The sequence below is a fragment of the Erpetoichthys calabaricus genome, chromosome 4 (genome assembly GCF_900747795.2).
Source record: "Erpetoichthys calabaricus chromosome 4, fErpCal1.3, whole genome shotgun sequence".
In the NCBI taxonomy this organism is placed as follows: Eukaryota; Metazoa; Chordata; class Cladistia; order Polypteriformes; family Polypteridae; genus Erpetoichthys; species Erpetoichthys calabaricus.
The window spans coordinates 246875053-246888462 of NC_041397.2; the positions used below are offsets into that span (position 1 = coordinate 246875053).

At 39.1% G+C, this 13410-nt stretch overlaps 1 protein-coding gene across 1 annotated transcript; it reads right to left on the reverse strand.

Annotated features, from left to right (window-relative positions):
* Nucleotides 1-1772: 1772 nt before the first annotated feature.
* On the reverse strand, nt 1773-7675 carry LOC114650736 (uncharacterized). Its single transcript, XM_051926192.1, has 3 exons — nt 7584-7675; nt 6704-7175; nt 1773-2643 (listed from the first exon to the last, which is right to left on the reverse strand). Exons 2-3 carry the CDS (start codon nt 7145-7147, stop codon nt 1927-1929), a joined length of 1161 nt encoding a protein of 386 aa, XP_051782152.1. The 5' UTR covers nt 7148-7175; nt 7584-7675; the 3' UTR covers nt 1773-1926.
* Between the last annotated feature and the right edge of the window lie 5735 nt (nt 7676-13410).

Genomic DNA, 13410 nt, shown 5'->3' on the forward strand with positions numbered 1-13410 from the left:
TTCTTTGACTTCTAAAGCTGTGAGTGCTTAACTCTCATTTCCTTTTACTGACTTCTGATAATGTACTTACACTGTACCTGTGACCAAATAACACAAAGTGTGGCATTTTGTAATGCTAAAAGTAACTTAGTCTTAGATCCTTCAGTTAAAATGTCTTGTATGCTGGGATGATGCTCCTGTAAGTGTAATTAATTTACATCTGCCTCAGTGCTTACCTCTAGCTGAAGACAATGTTAATTTAATCTGTACTTGATAGAAATCCTCCTGCATATTTCCACACTACATTAATCACCAGTTGCACCTACACTCTTTATCACGCCTACACTCCTGGCATTATCCAAAACTAAACAATAGACCAGACAATGGAAATTGCTTTGCAGTGCACCCAATCTGACCTTTCTTAAAAGTGAACTAAAAAGGTTTTTGTACTTACTAGAGTAAGTTGGGTAGTGGAGGGGTCAATATATAAAAGTCTAAGGAATCAGCAACCAAAATAAGAGGAAGGGATGAGCTTATAGTGAGAAAAATAAGTCAACATTAGAAGGAAATTGAAAGAAGAAAATGGTTTTCTTAGGCTAAACAAACAATCTTTTGGTGAAAAATTCAGACAGCAATAGAGCACCCAGCTTAACCTTCAATAGCACGGCCTACAAAACCTTGTGTCCAAGGCCTCATGGCATCACACAAAATGGTACCTACAGTAAGACATGCCCTCTAGCAAACAGTGGAATGTTAAGGTCATCATTACATGCTATAATAGGACTAAATAACTTATAAAAGATAAAAATTAAAATTAAATGTTAAAAAAATTCAACTAAATCATGACATCAGATGTATTTACTGTATGTGATTATTGCAGCATATTTGTCAAGGACCCAGTCAAGAGCTATCCATTCGATCAGTGAGTCTAATTCAGTAGCATTCTGTATACCATATTTAGTGGATTTCTTGTACTTCTGACTTCTTTCTCTGTTTTCTTATATTTTAGTTTTTGTAATGTCCTCTGACCTTTGTTTGGCCTCAACTTGTATGAACTTTTTTCCTCTTTATCTTGCTTGATTTTTTCCTCTTTATCTTGCTTGATAACATCTCCACATCTTCTAGATGTCTATTCCACAATATTAAATCTGTGTACAAATGGCACCACATGTATTTTTGCATGCCTATGATCCTGAATAGCTCACTTCACTACATGTGATTAAGTAGATCAAATTATATGTTATCAATTGTAAAATCACCCCAGAGATGATGATGTCTGTATAAAGGCGCTTTACAAAATAAAGTCTGACAGGTGCTATCCAAGGTGGTGCCGTGGTTAATATACCCGCCTCACTCTCCAGGGAGCAGTGTTCAAGTTACTGAATGTGTGGAGCTTATACCACCTCCCCATGTCCCCATGTTCTTCTATGGATACATCAGTTTCCACCCACTTCCTGCCTTGTGCCTTTTGCTGCCAGAAGAGTTTCCAGTTTCCTATGATTTCAAGATGAGTTACAAAATGGATAATCGGTTTTCTGTGTTTCAATTCAACTGTGTTTGATTTTCTTTTTTAGTACTTCTGGGCTAAAAGTACAATAGATTACTTGGGTTTTGCTCCTTGGCTGTAATATTAATAGTCACAAGAAAACTTCTGCACTTTTATTGTGATATAACATGTTGTTTCCACAATGAACACAACACCAGCAATATTCCTGTTATTTTTATTTAAATTTAAATAAAGTACAAGTAGGTTTTGCTGACAATCATTGCACATATGTGTAAATTATAAATTGCTGATTTATTAATAAATAGTAAAGGAATTTTATTACAAAGAAACACTAAACTCAATATTGGAAAAACATCCGCTCCACAGAGAAAAGCCATGCACCACCCATCCTGCCTTTTCTTCTTGAAAATCTCCATGTCCTTCCTTCTAAATTATTCTTTTTACCCAAAAACACACACTGTCCCAGAGGCTAGACGATGTTTATATTCATACTGAAAAAAGGATGCCTGGGGGAAGTTACACTTCACTTCCATCTTGTCAGGAACCACGTGTACTAATACATTTTCGCCAAGGCCTTCTTCCAGCTTCTGTTGCATTCTGCTTGCCAGGTAAGAACGGGCGTACATTGGGTCAGCTTCAATGGTGGCATACACATCTGGTGGAGGGTTAGGAATCTTCCATTCCAAGTCTACAATCAGCTGGTGAATGCGGCTCTTGTCCAGAGAAGATGGAGTGTCACGGTAGCAAACGACTACCTGCTCACCTGACGAGTCCCCAACACAAATGAAATTCTTACTTGTGCTTTTCTCTACATCAGGTTGCTCATTCTGCTTCTCTTCCTCCACCTTTCTACTTTCCTTGTGTATCATTACTGCCCAGCGCAGCCAATCATAGTTTTTCTCAAGAGTCTTCAGGATGGTTGAGGCCTGCTCCTCCCATAAGGTTTCCCTCTTTTTTCCTACTTGCAACAGTCTGCTGACATCGGCTTTGGCTTGCTCCTGAAAGTAACCTGCACACTGACAGGAGACTGCCTTCATCTTCTTGTAGAGGGCTCCCATCTTTTCAGACCAAGTTTTAATGAGCAGGGCCTGATCCCTGCCTGTCAGTGAGGCCTGAGTGAACAGGCACAACAAACCGGTACCAAGGACAAAGTTCACCTAGCATGGAAACATGGAAGCAAAGAAACATTTTTAATAAATGTTCAATTGCGCAAGCTTAATTCAGTTTTATTACAGTGAGGGGCATATCAAATTTTGAAACTCCACTTAGACAACAGTTTGCACAATAACACATCTTTAATACTACAGCATCCATTTCTTGAACTGTAGCCTAACTTGTCATCATTGGGAACAAGGCAGAAAGCAACTGTGGAGGCAACGCTCATCAGCTGCATGGCACACCCTCATACTGTGACAATTTAGAGTATCTACTGCACCAGTGTCTTTGAACTGTAAGATTAAACCTGAAACCCCAAAGCAAATCCACAAAAATCCAGGTAATAGACTCCAATTCCATACAAAAGATATCCTTTTCAAGACTCTAACTACGCTCTAAGTTCCCTGGCTTGGATAAAGCACGTTTAGAAAATGGATGCATGGATGGATTTAAGGGTGTAATATGACTGTGGCACAGTGACCCTACCAGACAGAGAAGGACAAGTTAGCTAAAGGATAAATTAGCCAACCAATTTACATAAGCAACAACCGCAAACTGGGAATTGTGAGGCAGCAGTGTTTGAGAGAGTGTTATGATAGCTTCTTATTCTTCAGGCAAGGAAGACAAAAGTTTCAAGATAATTGTTATACTCACTAATCATTGATTAGCACATGCAAATAATAATTTCATTGTACACGTGACAATAATAATCCTATAAACCCATAATCACAGTGCCATCATACCACCCAATGATAGAGCAGTTTAGTTTCTTGCTTCTATTGTGATGAGGTGATTAGTCAGTAAGAGTTTTTCAGGCTGAAGGATAACAGTGTCAGTACCAAACTCGCAACAAGCAATGATTTCTACATGCCAGTGTTAGAATATTATAGGATTACTAGCGACTGTGGGCTCTGTTACACAAGGTATTCCTAGGATGAAACTACCAAATGATTGAAAGAATGGCATTCAAGAATGGGTAGGAGAACACATTCCCAAATAAATTAGATAGCAGGTGGCTCACCTGAATCCAGTTGGGACCCCCTACTTAGATGGAGACTGAGATCATAAGGGGTTGCCAAGTGGCTAGAAAACCTGGCAGCTTCTAGATGGAACATATTCATGGATAGGAACATACAGGACCATGACTTTCTTTAAAGATAGTTTTATCACAGGGTTCTCTTCACACACATGGCACCCTCTTCCTGAGTTACCCTCACAGGGCACCTGGGGCACAAACTGAGCTCCTTATTCCATATAAACAGTGGAAAGTAACCATTTAGCTCATAAAGCCAAAGGAGAACTTTATGAATTCAAGTCACTGATCAGGCCCATGAGTGCAAATGTGTCTCCTCACTGCAGCTGGGTCACTCCAGTAAAGTCTGGTGCCTGGGTAACATAGTGGTTTCCTTGGCAGCACAGCCCTTTAAGGGTTCATGAGTGCTGGAGTTTTGGAGACTGCTGGCTAGAGTTCTAACCTAGTGTTCCTGTGGCTAAAGTAGGTCTGCCATTGACCCTAGCATTGCATTTCAACCTGCCACATGAAGTCATAGAGTTAAGAGGAACATAGAAGATGTTGGCTCACTGTTGAGAAGAACCAGGGCTTTCTATGTAAGACAGAGAGGGAGAAGAAAATGCTTTGTGTGCAGCTTGGAAAGTGGATGAGTTGAAAGGCAACTTACTGCACCTGGGAGAGGTGGCAGACCCTGATGAACAACAAGGTTTTTACTTTGCTCTCCTTCTTTGTGAGTGGTGTTCTTCCAAATCCATTCTGCTGAGGTGTATTTTATAAGTAATAATAAACAAAACAGTGGTAATCTCTAATTACTTCCCATTATTTTGAGTGATTTAGAACACTTTTGTCATTTTTTAGATTGATTTTAGAAGCAACATGCAATTTACATTGAGCTTTTCTATTATTACTGCTATTCATTACTGCTTTTTTAGTTAATTATAAATTTGTAAGGGTGTTGCTGCACTTTTTCTTTTGAATTCTTAATTGCTGACTGGAAAACCCATGAAGGTGAAATAGTGGATTTTTAAGGAAGGGGTAGATGTGAGACAGGATGCTGGCTGGGTGGAGGGACCGAGGGTGAAACCGTATTTAGGACATTATCTTCTCCGAGACATTAGAGAGCAGCCCCCCTGGGTTGCTACAGCACCACAGATTCCTGCATGGGCATGCTGGGAGTTGTAGTTTGGAGCAGCCCTGTTGGGCTCTGTGGGTGCCACCAGGGGGTGCTGCAGGTGTAGCTGAGTCCTTAGGGGAACAGCTTCCGCCACATCCAGAAGTGAAACTGGAAGAAGGACAAGAAACACATGGAGTACTTCCGGGTGGACTATAAAAGGAGTTGCCGCACCACCAGTTGAAGAGCCAGAGTCGTGAGGTGGAGGACAAAGCTTGTGAGGAGGAGTGGAGGTGACAGAGAAAGAGTGAGAAAGAAACAAGGACTGTATTGTATTGTGTTTCATGCTTTCTGTGTTGTGCTAGGTAGTGGGGAGAAAAAGAAAAACGCTTCCCCACTTAAATAAAGGTGTGCTATTTGGCAAGACTTGTGTCTCAGCCTGTCTGTGTTGGGGTTTGGGGAGCAGTACGCCCCCCGGCGGTCCACATAGCATATTCGATAGACACCATTGACTAGTGCCTGATTAAACCTGTCCTATATTAGCTAATTCCAAGCAACCGCTTCTGTTCAGCTCTGTTGTCTCATTTCTGAGGCATTATTCGCTTCACAAAAAGCCAAGCTGATTGTTTCTGAATAGTGTCTAATGCTAAATCACCTTTCATTTATAAAGACAAGTGTGCACAGTCTTCTTGGTATTTGCCACTTTGTAAAGTTAAAGACTTATGCAGTGGCAAAGCTTCACAACTACAGTGCAGACTGATAATTCTATCCCAGCTTTCTGAGAAACAGAATGTGATAAAGAAACAACCAGAATGAGCTGGGAGTTAAAGTAGGCTCCAATACTAAAGTGGCAAACACAAGTAACCATCTAGGCCAAGATGTAGTTAACAAAGGTCTTCATCTTCTACATGGCAGCCAGTGTTGTCTAGTGGCTTTAAATTCAAAGGACTGTCAGTTTAACTTTCATCACCGACTACTCTAGTAAGCCTCTTAACGTTCCTATCCTCCAAGTTTAAAAAAATATTTATGAAGAATTGAAAGGGTAAGTCCAGTCTTAAAAATAAAGGTTCTAAAGTGTTTTTTCAGACCATTGCTATAGGGGAACCACTTTTGGTTTCAAAAAGAACCATCCCATTAAAGGTTCAAGAAAGAACTTTTATTTATTTAGATCCCTCACAAGCTTCATAAATAACCATGAACAGATGATAACTGATTTGTGAAATCCTGTCGGATTAATGATTTTAAAAGGACTGTCAATACATGTAGTCACACAGGCTAAGTTCAGGTTTTCCTGATCTGTTAGTATGCTGCTAGGTAGCCAACAATACGTTCAGCATTACTTACAGTATATGTATTTCCACATAGTAGGAATCTTGTCAAAATCCAAGGAACCAATTTCATATGCAAAGAACCCATCCCAGAAGTAAAAGGTTTTTTGTGAAGCAATGATTTTACAAGAAACTACACAACCCAGTAAAGGGCCATTAAAGAACCATTATTTATAAGAGTGTAGGATGGTGTTTATAAAAGGGCAAGTTATAAAATAAAGGTTGTTTGCATTCTTTTTAAATTAGTGTGCAGTTAGGATATTCATTTATTCTCTCTCAAATCTTTAAATTAACTCACAAGGTAACCTCTTCAATTCTGAATTGGATTAAGCAGGCTTGAGGATGTAATATTATGTTACATTATTTTAAAAGGTGATTTTATTCAGTTATTTTAAATTATTATGACATATGGGTGATACTGGGTGATAGGCCCAGTATCTTTGTTTCTTTTTGATTCTTTTGTCTTTATTACTTTGTCTATTTTTGCTTGCTTTTAATTATGTTTACTGATTGTGTCACAATGAAAATGAGATAACCTCCATATCTTTAGCAAAACAAAAGCAGTAAATAGAGAAAATGCTAAAAACACCCACCTCTCCCTCAATACTAACCTTCTCACAGAATTCTCTCATTTCCCAGCGCTTGGGTTGATAGTCTCTCACAATGTTGTCAAGTAGCGTGGGCTGGTTTGTCAACACTGAGACCCCCATTAGCCGATTGTAGAGAGCTGTCAGCTGTCTCTCCAGACGGTACTCTGACACATAGCGCAGAAAGACTTCTGTCTCTGTCTTGGTGTGCTCACGCTCTGCTCTGATGACTGCCCCCAGCTGGTAGTACACCACCACCACATCATCTTCAAAGCTATGCACCTCTGCATCCTTCAGAAGTCCTTGCCCTGTACCCAGCTCCCGATCAATCAGATCCAAATTCTTTTTCACAAAATCAATCTCGTCTACTTTGGCCGAGCCATCCAAGAATGAGCAGATGCCCAGCACCAAGGCTCGCATTGTCTGCATGTAGCCCACCGGCTCCAGGACCTTCCCAAATAGAGCCATATTTGTGCATTCAGTTGCTGGCTGAATACTATTTAACAATAGAAATAAAAAAATGAGGTTCAGTCGCTGTGAAAATATGGATAATATATTCCAAATGATTTTGTACACAAGAAGATTTTTCTTTCCTTATTAAATTACTAAATAATAAAAATAATAAAATAACATAACAAAAATAATAAAATAACAAAAATTACTAAAACAAATCAGTCATTATGCAGCATTATAAAGCTTTATAAAGCAATTAAGAATTTACTAAAAAATAAACTTTTAAAAGACTCATGTGTACCACAGTTTATTTTTTTCTACATTAAAAACAAATCAATTAAGAGATTTGTGTATTTAAATTTAGTTTGACCTATTATTGTATAATTACACTGTTTTTCAAGTTGATTAATGAGGCTCTTATGCCACTAATCAAAGTTATAGCTATCCTCACCCGCTTCAGTTGATATTTTGGCACTGCTTAGAGGCAAGAGTATTAAGAGAATATATAAGCTAGTAAGTCATCTGCAATTTATACACTTCGGCATAACGCCCTATTAAATAAAGAATACCTTATCTCATGTACCAACCTGCGCACACACCTCAGTGCCTCCCAACAAGGCCAGTCTCTGGAGTACAGGTTGAGGTCATTCTTAACCACACACAATAACATTTCAAAGAGAAGAGAATCAAACTTCTATTCATCCATTTTTGAACCCACTTATTTTCATTACAGGGTCACAGCAAGGTAAAGCCTATCCCAGCAGCACCAGGGTAAAGCAAAGAACAAATCCTGGGTGCACTCCAGTCTAATACTAGGCACATTCATGCTGTGCACACCCACGTCCTCTTACATCAGGACAATCCAGAGTTAATACTTCACATTCTTTTGGAATATGAGGAAGCTCAACGCAGGTATTGAGAGAACTAGAAAACCTGACACAGTTGGTCCCAAGCCAGGAACTGACCTAAGGTGATTGGAGATGGCGATTCTCTGTATTTAATATAACACGTAATTATAGAAAATATAGAAATAAATTAGAAGATTACTTATATTAACATAGCACACTAAATAAAATCTCCTTGGTGGAATATCTTGACAAATCAAGTCTGTTGGACTTTTTGAACATTGTGACTGGTGGATTGACTAGCGCAAGGCAGCAAAAATCTTTGGGGTACCAACCAGGTATCCCTGTTTAATAAGTAAACAAAAAATTTATAAAATTGGTGCACTGTGGCACAACTGAAAAAACAGCTGATGAAAATCAGGTCACACAGAGTTCACTCTTTCATTTCTTTCTCGGATCTCACACAGAAGCTCCTTCAGTCTCAGCTCCTGGTCGTGAATCAGCCACCACCTTCCTGGGCATCTCGACTGGAAGTGGCAGGCCAGCACTGGGTGTAACAGTCAGGCCTGCATGCCCTCAATGGACATCTTGAGGCTGCGGGTGGAAGAGAAGATACTGTTAGTGACATTGCCCACTCTCATCCTGGAGTGGTATCACATACCTCAATCAAGCTAGAAAGATGGCCCCCAGTCACAAATGCATGACAACATTTAAATGTAACAGTAGAGAAATCAAAGCCTTAGATGCAGTACCACACCAAAGATTCATTTGGAAACCAACAGATCACTGGCAGTGGAGGTAACTTACAAACTGGATTTCAAGTTGATTAATCTGCCAGAACAAATGAATACAGATAAGAGAGAATGCTGCCTGTGTGGTGAGGATATCAGTGGAGGTCTTCTTTGACTTATCCTTTTACCATTACTTTTCTAATTTATATTAATGGCACTGATTCTGATATGGTTAGTAAAGTTGTGCAATTATGGATGACAATAAAATACTGGAGAGGCACCATAAATAAAAAATACTGAAAACTGAAAAATTAATGCTAAAGAGCTTGTGGTGGGCGGACGCCCCTTCTACACATGTTCCGGGGGAGCAATCATGCTCAATACACTTGGTGGAAGCCTCCCTGGCTGAGGATGGTGCCTCAGTTTCCCACAGGGCTCCAAGGGAGATGGAGTTCTCCACAGCCCTGTTGGGATCTGGGGTGGCTGCCAGAGGGTGCTGCATGGGTCCCTGAGCCGGCCTGGACAACTCTACAGCCCCGCCCGGAAATGCAATCAAAAGCAGGTGATCAAGCACCTGGAGCACTTCTGGGTGGGCTATAAAATGAGCCGGCAACCACCACTCAGGGCCAGAATCGGGAGGAAGAGGACGAGGTTGCCAGGGAGGAGTGGTTCGAAATGGGAGTGTTATTGTGCTTTGCTGAAAGTGTCTTGGGACTGTGTTGTGGCTGCGGGGTTCACGGGGACAATGTGCCCTCCAGCTGAAGAAAAATAAAAGTCTTTGTGGTTTTTACACGTGCCTCTGAGTGAGTCTGTGCCGGGTCGGGTGCTATATAGCGCTACTTTCACAAGCTATTAATTCTAATTACGAGATAAGTAATGGTGTCTTACAAGAAGCAATTTCTGAAATTGATTCCGGGGTTTACATTGATGTAACAGTACCATTATCTGAACCAGTTGTTCTTAACTTCAGTCCCAGGAGCCCACTGTGGCTTCAGATTTTTGTTCCGATAAGTTTCACAATCAATTAGTCATTTTATCTGTTATTGATTTAGATGTTTAATTAGCTGGTTTTAGCTGGATTAATTCACTTTTGAGGATTGTTTTTTATACATCTTAGAGACCCCCAACTCAAAGCCAATTTTAGGGTCCACCCTGGTTAAAACAACATTCTTCAGACATTACATTTAGCAGTCAAGAACTAAAATGCTGAAGTAAAAACTGTTTAATAATAATAATAACATTTATTTGTATAGCACATTTTCATATAAAAAAGTAGCTCAAAGTGCTTTACATAATGAAGAACAGTAAATAAAAAAATATAACAACATAAGAAATTAAAATAAGACAATATTAGTTAACATAAAAAAAGAGTAAGGTCCGATGGCCAGGGTGGACAGAAAAAACAAAAATAAACTCCAGACGGCTGGAGAAAAAAATAAAATCTGCAGGGGTTCCAGGCCATGAGACCGCCCAGTCCCCTCTGGGCATTCTACCTAACATAAATGAAATAGTCCTCTTGTGTCTAGGGTTCTCACGGAAGAACTTGATGATGATGGACATGCAGACTTCTGGCTTTTAATTCTTCATCGTTGGAACATCATGGTGCTTTGAGTAGATGGTGGTGGCGAAAGCCACCACCAAAAGGACACCGGAAAAAGAAACAGAAGAGAGAATAGGGGTTAGTACAGATTTTAGAGCTATCATGGATAGTTATTATAATGAATTGGATATACAGAGTATCAGGATTAAATTTACTTAAACAAAGTGGTGAGGCGGTCTTCTGCTGTTATGCACCTAAAATCTGGAATAGCCTGCCAATAGGAATTCACCAGGCTAATACAGTGGAGCACTTCAAAAAACTGCTGAAAACACATTATTTTAACATGGCCTTCTCATAATCTCACTGTAATTTAATCCTGATACTCTGTATATCCAATTCATTATAATAACTATCCATGGTAGCTCTAAAATCTGTACTAACCCCTATTCTCTCTTCTGTTTCTTTTTCCGGTTTCTTTGTGGTGGCGGCTTGTGCCACCACCATCTACTCAAAGCACCGTGATGTTCTACACGTGTTTACACCTTTAATCCCTTTTTGCATTCCATTCATTTTCAGTTCTACTTTTTCTGCTTCAAAATCACATAGATTAGGATATTAGTTGTTTTAGTAATTTAAATGAAGATTGAGGAGGCAACAAAGTTAAACAGGATGACTAAGATTAATGCTGCAAGAAATCAAAATTAATACGGAGAAATTCCTAAAAGTAACAAAAAGCTCATAAATGATAAAGTGAAGACAAAAAAAAAAGAGTAATATATGCAGGTTTTCACAACAGGCCAGAACTCGTATAAGCCTGGTTTGTTTGTTTTTTCAGTTAGAAGTAAAAGTTCACACCGCCTTCAGCCCTGCTCAATACTTAGAATTGTTAAACAGAACCTGCCTAATTTTTCTCACCACTCCCACCTACCTCTATGCTGGAAAAATATTGTCTTGAGGACTCAGACAGCATTTCTGTAATATATAAAACTATTTTACAGTCCCTCCCTTTCAAAGATCCAAGAAAACAGTGGGAAAAGGATCTCTTACTCAATATTTCAGAAAAGGAGTGGAAAGTAGCAATGCACAGAATTCACTCGAACTCCTTATGCGCAAACCATAGAATTATTCAACTTAAAATTATATATCAAGCGCATCTCTCTCGTTTAAAATTGTCCAAAATGTTTCCAGGGCAAGATCCAACCTGCGAACATTGCAATCAAGTTCCAGCCTCACTGGGCCACATGTTTTGGGCCTGCACCAAATTAACATCATTCTGGAACAAAATCTTTAAATGCCTATCAGACAGCCTTGGTGTCACAATTCCTCCTAATCCATTAACAGCTGTGTTTGGTGTACTTCCAGATGTGCTTAAAGTGGAGAAGGACAAACAAACTGTGATTGCCTTTACTACACTATTGGCACGCAGACTTATCTTGCTCAATTGGAAGAACCCTAACTCTCCAATTCTAAATCAATGGGTAACTGATGTTATATACTATTTGAAACTGGAAAAAATCAAATTCGTGCTTAAAGGATCTGTACAAAACTTTTTCAAAACCTGGAAGGATCTAATCAATAACATTTTAGAATAAGCATTTAAATTGAAGAAGCAGGTTCTCTCCCCTCTTTTACTCCATTTATCTTTATTCATTTATTATTTTTTGTATTCATTTGTCTTTACTTTACTCACCACTTTGTTTAAGTTTTGCTCTCGGAATTCTAAGGAGACACTCAGTTGAGGATCTGAGATTACGATTTGGAGTATGAGATGTCAGACATTCTGATATATAAAATGGGGAGAGATTATTTAAGGCTTTATAAACCATAAGCAGAATGTTAAAGTCAATCCTGAATGACACAGTTAACCAGTGTAGTGACATCAAAACTAGAGAAATGTGCTCAGATTTTCTTTTCCCTGTTAGGATTCTAGCAGCTGCATTCTGCACTAGTTGCAAACGATTTATGTCTTTTTTGGGTATTCCTGAGAGGACTGCGTTACAGTAATCTAGTCGACTGAAAACAAACGCATGAACTAATTTCTCAGCACCTTTCAATGATATAAGAGGTCTAAATTTTGCTATGTTTCTTAAGTGAAAAAATGCTGTCCTAGTGATCTGATTAATATGCGATTTAAAATTCAGATTACAGTCAACAGTTACCCCTAAGCTTTTTACCTCCATCTTGACTTTTAATCCTAATATATCCAGTTTATTTCTAATAGCCTCATTGTATCCATTATTGCCAATCACTAAGATTTCAGTTTTCTCTTTATTTAGCTTGAGAAAGTTCCTATTCATCCATTCTGAAATACAAGTCAGACATTGTGTTAGTGAATCAATAGAATCGGGGTCATCAGGTGCTACTGATAAATACAGCTGTGTGTCATCAGCACAGCTGTGGTAGCTCACGTTGTGTCCTGAGATAATCTGACCTAACGGAAGCATGTAGATTGAGAAGAGCAGCAGACCCAGGATAGAGCCTTGTGGAACACCATATAGGATATCATGTGTCTTTGAGTTGTAATTACCACAACTAACAAAGAATTTTCTCCCTGCCAGGTAGGATTCAAACCAATTTAAGACACTGCCAGAGATGCCCACCCATTGACTAAGGCGATTTCTAAGAATATTATGATCAATGGTGTCAAATGCAGCACTCAGATCTAAGAGGATGAGAACAGATAAACGGCCTCTGTCTGCATTTACCCGCAAGTCATTGACTACTTTAATGAGTGCAGTTTCTGTACTGTGATTTGTTCTAAAACCTGACTGAAACTTATCAAGAATAGCATGTTTATTGAGGTGGTCATTTAACTGCATAATGACTGCCTTTTCTAAAATTTTACTTAAGAAAGGTAGGTTAGAGATGGGTCTAAAATTTTCAAGAGCAGGGGGGTCAAGATTATTTTTCTTAAGTAGGAGTTTAACTACAGCAGTTTTGAGACAGTCTGGGAACACCCCCGTATCTAATGACAAATTTACTATGTTTAGAGATGTGTATTCAAAGGTACACCCCTTTGCCATTTCAGGTCAAGTGCCTCTAAACTGGTACAGTATAAAGGAGGGTCTGTAAGTCATTAAATGTGCCTTGTAATGGACTGGCACCTGACATTGGCTCACTATGTGACCCTGGGCAAGTCATCTAATTTGCCATAGAAATGTA

Bases quoted from the DNA above. Each gene is read 5' to 3' on its own strand.
- LOC114650736 (XM_051926192.1), bottom strand. From the start codon at position 7,147: ATGGCTCTATTTGGGAAGGTCCTGGAGCCGGTGGGCTACATGCAGACA. The intron at 2,644-6,703 runs GTTAGTATTGAG...TTTCCATGCTAG, and splicing joins TGAGAGAATTCTGTGAGAAG to GTGAACTTTGTCCTTGGTAC.